General features: G+C 40.7%; 1 protein-coding gene across 1 annotated transcript in view; it reads left to right on the forward strand.

The window, feature by feature from the left end:
- The window catches only part of cttn (cortactin), a 32874-nt gene that overhangs the window by 17296 nt on the left and 8078 nt on the right, over nucleotides 1-7500 (forward strand). Inside the window, exons 5-11 of the mRNA XM_077230938.1 lie at nucleotides 763-873; nucleotides 979-1033; nucleotides 1511-1621; nucleotides 1702-1812; nucleotides 2314-2424; nucleotides 6504-6559; nucleotides 6735-6804. Of these exons, the coding sequence (XP_077087053.1) occupies nucleotides 763-873; nucleotides 979-1033; nucleotides 1511-1621; nucleotides 1702-1812; nucleotides 2314-2424; nucleotides 6504-6559; nucleotides 6735-6804 (625 nt within the window). The remainder of the gene's footprint in view (nucleotides 1-762; nucleotides 874-978; nucleotides 1034-1510; nucleotides 1622-1701; nucleotides 1813-2313; nucleotides 2425-6503; nucleotides 6560-6734; nucleotides 6805-7500) is intronic.

The following is a 7500-nucleotide window of genomic DNA, read 5'->3' on the forward strand; positions in this document are numbered from 1 at the left end:
GTGTGTGTGGTGTTACTGAAGTGTGTGTGTGGTGTTACTGAAGTGTGTGTTGTGTTACTGAAGTGTGTGTGTGTGTGTGTGTGGTGTTACTGAAGTGTGTGTGTGTGTGTGTGTGGTGTTACTGAAGTGATTGTGTGATGTTACTGAAGTGTGTGTTGTGTTACTGAAGTGTGTGTGTGTGTGTGTGTGTGTGTGTGTGTGTGGTGTTACTGAAGTGTGTGTGTGTGTGTGTGTGGTGTTACTGAAGTGATTGTGTGGTGTTACTGAAGTGGTTGTGTGATGTTACTGAAGTGGTTGTGTGTGTGTGTGTGTGTGTGTGTGTGTGTGGTGTTACTGAAGTGTGTGTGTGTGTGTGTGTGTGTGTGTGTGTGTGGTGTTACTGAACTCTGTGTGTGTGTGTGTGGTGTTACTGAAGTGATTGTGTGGTGTTACTGAAGTGATTGTGTGGTGTTACTGAAGTGGTTGTGTGGTGTTACTGAAGTGGTTGTGTGATGTTACTGAAGTGGTTGTGTGTGTGTGTGGTGTTACTGAAGTGTGTGTGTGTGTGTGTGTGTGTGGTGTTACTGAAGTGTGTGTGTGTGTGTGTGTGTGTGTGTGTGTGTGTGTGTGTGTGTGTGTGTGGTGTTACTGAAGTCTGTGTGTGGTGTTACTGAAGTGTGTGTGTGGTGTTACTTAAGTGTGTGTGTGGTGTTACTGAAGTGGTTGTGTGGTGTTACTGAAGTGTGTGTTGTGTTACTGAAGTGTGTGTGTTCCCGTGCTCAGTCTGCTGTAGGCCACGAGTATCAGAGCAAGCTGTCCAAGCACTGCTCTCAGACCGACACCTCCAAGGGCTTCGGAGGAAAGTTCGGCGTGGAAGCGGATCGTGTCGACCAGGTAAACGCCAGATCTTCAGCCAGGGTTTCTGCGTTCAGACGGTCTACTACATCTGTTCACATCTGTGTGTGTGTGTGTGTGTGTGTGTGTGTGTGTTTTCTGCAGTCTGCCATGGGCTTTGAGTACGCTGGGAAGACTGAGAAACACGCCTCGCAGAAAGGTCAGTCTCTCTTGATCTTTTTCTTTCCTTCCTTATTTTTATGAACTATCCTACATCCATGATCGACAGTCCCTTAACTCTGTTTCGTCCTGTTTGACTTTCATTCATCCATTGGTAATCCATTGGTTTACTATTTCTGAAGCATCACAGAGACACTTGAATTCACAATCTTCAACAATCACAATCAGACTTTATATTGGTAGATATGTAGAGAGCAGAATGAAGATTGTAATTAATGAATGATTGTTTATTCTCTGAAGACTTCTGATAATCAGCCAAGCAGCTTCAATTATCACCTGATCCCCGTAATCTCAAAATGAACGAAGATCATCTAGTTAATTTACTCGTATATCTGTCTCTCAATTAATTCCATACGACGAGAAACATTGATCAAGATTCTCTAATATAATTCCCATAGTTTGGTGTAGCTCTCTCAGCAGTGGCGTCTGCTCATGCGCTGTTCCTCCACTGTTCCAGATTACGCCACTGGCTTCGGCGGCCGCTACGGCGTTCAGGCGGACCGCGTGGACCAGAGCGCCGTTGGCTTTGACTACCAGGGGAAAACGGAAAAACACGAGTCTCAGAAAGGTTCGGTCTTCCCGCTTCCCTGCCTCACATACGTGTCTGTGTTTGGCCGTGTCTGCATTATTGTCGTCTGAAATCTACAGATTATGCCAAAGGCTTTGGTGGCAAATTTGGAGTGGAGACGGATAAAGTGGACAAGAGCGCCATGGGCTTCGAGTACCAGGGAAAGACGGAGAAACACGAGTCTCAGAAAGGTTTGTGTCACAGTTTGATTCTGTTTAACTGTACAGGTTTATAAAAGATTTGTGTAATTCGCTAAGAACAGAAGGTAGGGATAATAATAATAATAAATATAGCCGCAAGCGTCAATCATTGAGGTCTATGCACTAATGGCGTATCTGGATGATTAGCAATCAAATTAAAATGTTTCTATCCAACAAAAAAGAATTTAATGGATCATGTGATTTAATTTAATAATTTACTAATACGATATTAAAATCAATAGTTGTCTGTTATTATTATTTAATGGACCTGAGCTAATATGAACTAACAATAAACAGTTTTTTTTTTTATTAACTAACATTACCTATAGATACTGTAACCAAAGGATTGCTCATAGTTATTTAGTGTATTAACTAATGGAACCTGATTGTAAAGTGTAACTATGGATGTGGCAGACTTTTTATTTAGTAGATTTGTTAGTTAATGTCACATTTAGACGATGACCGTCTTGTTGTTTGTTGTTTGCGTGTCAGACTATGTGAAGGGTTTCGGAGGGAAGTTTGGCGTTCAGACTGACCGTCAGGATAAGTCTGCGATGGGATGGGATCACCAGGAGAAACTGCAGCTGCACGAGTCACAGAAAGGTACCACACACACACACACACACACACACACACACACACACACACCACCAACGGTGTCTTCATACCTTAACTATGTATCGAGGAACAAAAACGGGACATCCTGGTCCAGTCAGGAGTTTTCTACACGTTGCAACTTAAGTATAGATTAAGATACTCTGGCTAAAAGGGCACAGTAGTCAATCCGAGAGACAACAAACTATTTTTTATTTTTTTTTGGCTACAGTCTTGCTATATTGCAAATGTAAGGCTGGCATCAACGATTACTCCAAGGTTCATTATTTTTCTTTGAGACTCCGAAACGGAGCCATCAACAGACGGAGTTGGTGAACCAGCTTTGGGAAGTTGGTAGGAGAAACCAAAACTTCAGTTTTACCACTTGTCAAACAGAGTCATCTTGATATTAGAAACGCATCCTGTTTACATCAGGTTCAGAGTGTATATAGGTTTTAGTATCGTCAGCATAAAAGTGATAATGAAGGCTGAACGATCGCAACAGATGCCCAAGTGTTGACAAATATAAATGAAAGAGTAAGGGTCCTACAACTGAGCCCTGAGGAACACCAGTACCTGATCTCAGACCTGTAAACACCCATGGCAATGAACTGGGAACCGTCAGTAAAATAGGATTTAAACCAGTTTAAAGGTGTCCCTGAAACACCGAAAGCACTTTTCAGTATTGATAAGTAAAAGACTATGATCAACAGTATCGAAAGCGGCTCTGAGATAGAGAAGGATGAGAATGGAAATGCCATCAACACGTCATTGGCAACCCTGAGCAGAGCCGAAAACCTGCCTGAAGGAATTCGGAGAGTTTATTGACTGTAAGATGATTATACAAGTGAAAGGCAACAATGCATCAGAAATACTAAAAGATTTGAAAGTTTCGAAATGGGCAAGAAAGGGTTAGGGTCGTCCAGGGAACGTTCTTTTTTTCTTTTCTTTTTTTGGTACTGGTGTTACTGGAACAACCCCAATCTGCAAGTAATAAGTTATTCTACTGAGTAGGCAGGGTTTCCGCGGATCCTTAAAGTCTTAATGTCTTAAATTAGATTTTTAAAATTTAAGGCCATAAAAAGTCTGTCTTATTTGTCTTATAATGTGTGCAGTTATAGGTATGTTCCCAAATGAGTTTTTGTCTTATATTTATATCATATGATGTTGTTATACAAAATCACATCAGCAAGAGTGACGTTTTCTTGTGCACAATTGCAAATGTGATATTTATTTATATTTATAACAGTTAAATGAACAATAAATAAACATTGTGAGCTACATTTTATAAACAATATTGTTTGTTTTCAGTTTATTTCGCCTACGAGAATTTCAAAATGAAACCGTAGCAGAGTCTCAATGCAACAGACAGCGATGATTTTTTTTTTTTGACTGAAATCCGCGTTTTGAATTAATCAATTTAATGATTCAATGAACAATCACTTGTTTCTTTCCCGAATGAATCAGTTGTTTGAACAAAATTGTCTAATGAATGAATGACTCCCTCAACTCACTTATCAAGACACTGACTTGCTGCCCCCTAATGGCGGTTTTAGTTTCACATTTAAAGTACCTGTACCCTTCAATTAGAACGTTAAAATTAGAAATCAGTTCATATTTAAATATTGAATAAAAAAAAAACAATCTCATAGCTTTATTTATACAATTTAAAATGCAGTGTAAATATTTTAATGCCAGTTCTGATGCCGCTTCTGTGTCACCTCTGCACTGCATAGATGGATTTTGATTTAAAACAGCACTATGCCGTTTTTTTTAGCTTAACTGAACAGCTTCGGAGTTATTGGAATGGTTATATGACTCTTTTCGGGTTGAATGGTGGTCGCTAATCTCCCCCCCCCCCCCCTCTGGTGCCTGAGAGTGGAAAAAACGCACTTGCAACTTTGGGCCGGCGGACCGCCGTCAGGAAGCATCGCGTGATTTCAGCTCTCGCGATGTAACGAATTGCTTTACGGCACTGCACACATTACACGCATACACGCCCCCATCCAGATCCGGCTAGCTGTAAGAACAACTATCGTCCCATGGCAAAACCGGCATATTTATTATTTTATTTTATTAGGATCCCCATTAGCTGATGCAACAAGATGCATCCGCTACTCTTCCTGGGGTCCAAACAAAAATACATAACACGAAAAAAAAGAAAAGAAAAAAAAGAAAAAAAAATGCACATAAGAAGCAGAAAGCTAGAAAAGCATTGTGGGAGGAACAGAGAAATAGGAAACGGCAGTCTGACCGAGCGAGGAGTCAGACACGAGTAAACATCGGACCTGCGTTTTCAGAATGGCAAAAAAAACGAAGGGCGTGCGGTCGGAAGAGTCTAGAAAAAGGAAAGGAGAATCTGACAGCGTGAGGAACCGCACAAGAGTCACTCGCTCAGTCTTTCACTGTTAAAGTTGATTCCTGCGATTATCATGAGAACAGTTGTCAATATCTCACATAGTTATCAGGACATAAATAAGCCTACACGTTGTAAATAGTGTAAATCAGCGCAATTTGCAAACTATTATGATAAATTGCAATAATCATGTCTAACAACATCATAATAACTGACATTGTTACGAAATAATGCGACGTACATGATACACTTTATTGGTGTCATCTGGCATTTAGGCTCAGGTAAGCCTAACGCGGTAGGCTACTTTATTATTATGAAGTGCAGAGGCCGTGAGTGCAGAGACGCTCTGCGTGAGTGGTGTTTACGACAGTAACGTTAAATACAAGTACTCTACAGCAACTCTAGGGGGCGCTGTTTGACAAAAACAGAAATCCTGCATAGTGCCGCTTTAATGATTTAATTTGACAGGTAACAGTGGTATTGTGTTATTATTCTAATAGAATTTAATTTGAAAGTTAGAATTTGAATAATAGTTGATGCTTACATCTACTAATGTCCATATTTAAGTGAAAATCCCCCAGGAAATCAATTTAAGGTGGCAAATATTACTCCTTAAAAAATTTTACATTTTTTGTCACTGCTGTTAACTGACCACTGCATATAATATGAAAAATATTAATATCTTCGTGAGTCAGCTGTCAACAACGGGCCTAAACCAGCCATGGCACCAGCACACAAACACAATCGGTAAAATATTATCTAATTATTATCAACAAAACTTTGAAAATATCAAGATATAATTTTGTCAATATTGCACACCCCTAATGCACGGTATTCATTTTGATTTCCTCGGGTCTTAAAAAGGTCTTAAAGTCTTAAATTTGACTTAAAAAGTGTGCAGAAACCCTGAGTAGGGCACACAACATCAGAGCAAGATTTTAATAAACTGATGGGAATAGAATCAATCAATCAAGCAAGTGGTGGATTTCACACTTGATGCCTCCGTTTCATGATCTCAGAGTCGAGCTGTGAGTGAAGAACCGGATAAACCAGAAGGATTAGATAGTGAAGCAGGTGTCAGTTTAAAAAGTGGAGAAATGATTTATACAACTGTTGTAGAGCAGGCATATCAGGGTGATATCAGCATTAACTTGAAGCAATCTATTTAGTTTAAAGTTTATAGTTTAAAACAAATGTCTGTGATTTCCTTGATTGTTTTCAATAATCTGGGAAAAATAAGCTGATCTTTCAGACTCCATTAATGCCCTGTAGTGAGTACTAGTCACCCAGAAGATCCTTCCAAGCTTGCTGATGGACATCCATGCCTGTCAAGTGTGCAGATTGGATTCAGATTCAGGAGCAGAGCGAGAGAATGAAGCATTACGTCACTTTAAAGAAGCAAATGCGTAGCAAGTGCATTATTAAACTGTGATATATTATCGACCAAACAAAGTTAAAGGATACAAATCACTTAAAGTGGAAACAACTGAAGTGGAACAATCTGTCTGATCAATAGATTTGCGTCGACAGATGAGAACTGAGAAACGAAGGAGCCGTTTGCAGTGGCAGGATCGGCTTTGCTATGAGTCGGCCTAGTACAAACTGAAAGTTAAAACAGTCAAGTAGCCACACAAATTCCTTGGCTTTCACTTCAGGCAACATGTATGAAACGTTTTGTACAAATTTTTTCATCATTTTGTAACATTTTTATATCATCATTACATCATTATAGATTATTCCAAAGGCTTTGGAGGGAAGTATGGTGTGCAGAAGGACCGAATGGACAAGGTACACTTATCAGATCATTATAATGAACATAGAGATTACATCTGTTTCTTTTTTAACATGACTTCAGAAATACGGTTGTGAAAACTGTGTGTTTGCGTTCACTTCCTTTTTGAAAGCGCATTTGTTGTCCGCGAGTGTTTCTCATCTGGATGTGTGTTTGGCTGTGTGTGTTCAGAGCGCAGGCACGTTTGAGGAGGTGGAGAAGCCGAGCACGGCGTATCAGAAGACCCGTCCCGTGGAAGCAGGTCAGAATAACTGTTCAGTGCTGCGTTCCTGCGTTATAGCCAGCGCCGCGCAGAACTGGTGTAGAAAATGAGCGATGCCAAAGTCCTTTTAGCCAAGTCACGCCACTCGGACGCCATCTTGGCAACGCCTCCGGGCCGCTGTTTCGGACTAACAAGACCAGGCTCCTATCTAAATGAATGGGCAGAGAGTCAGAACTGCACTTTCACTGGTCACCGGGACATAAAAACTGCATGTATAGAAACAGTAGTAAAATATGATAAAAATCACTGAAAAAGTTTGACTCGCTGTCGCAAACCTCTACTGTGCGCATGCGTCAGTGGAACCAGACGATAGGCTTAAATGTTTCCCGGCTTGACTGTTAAAAGCAGACGATTGGCTTTCCAGCGGGAGGGGCGGGACATGTGCATACAACCGCCATCTTGGGCGTTACGGGTTTTCCCTGTATAGTTGTATTGAGGGAGTGGCATGTCTCTATATAAATAGTCTCTGGCGATGCGCACCAGAAAACGTGGATGGAAGTGCTTTTGAGTACCAACATTTTTGGGGACACGTTTACTGGAGTAGGATTTTCATCATGATTAGGGCAGCACGATATAACGTTTTAGCATCGATATCGCGATGTGCGTATCTGCAAAATAGTCACATCGTAGGATGTGTGATGTCATGCACGCTCAGCGATCTTAGCCGATCGGTTT

The sequence above is a fragment of the Siphateles boraxobius genome, unplaced genomic scaffold, assembly GCF_051911475.1.
Source record: "Siphateles boraxobius isolate OS27281-9 unplaced genomic scaffold, OSU_SipBor_1 156, whole genome shotgun sequence".
Lineage (NCBI taxonomy): Eukaryota > Metazoa > Chordata > Actinopteri > Cypriniformes > Leuciscidae > Siphateles > Siphateles boraxobius.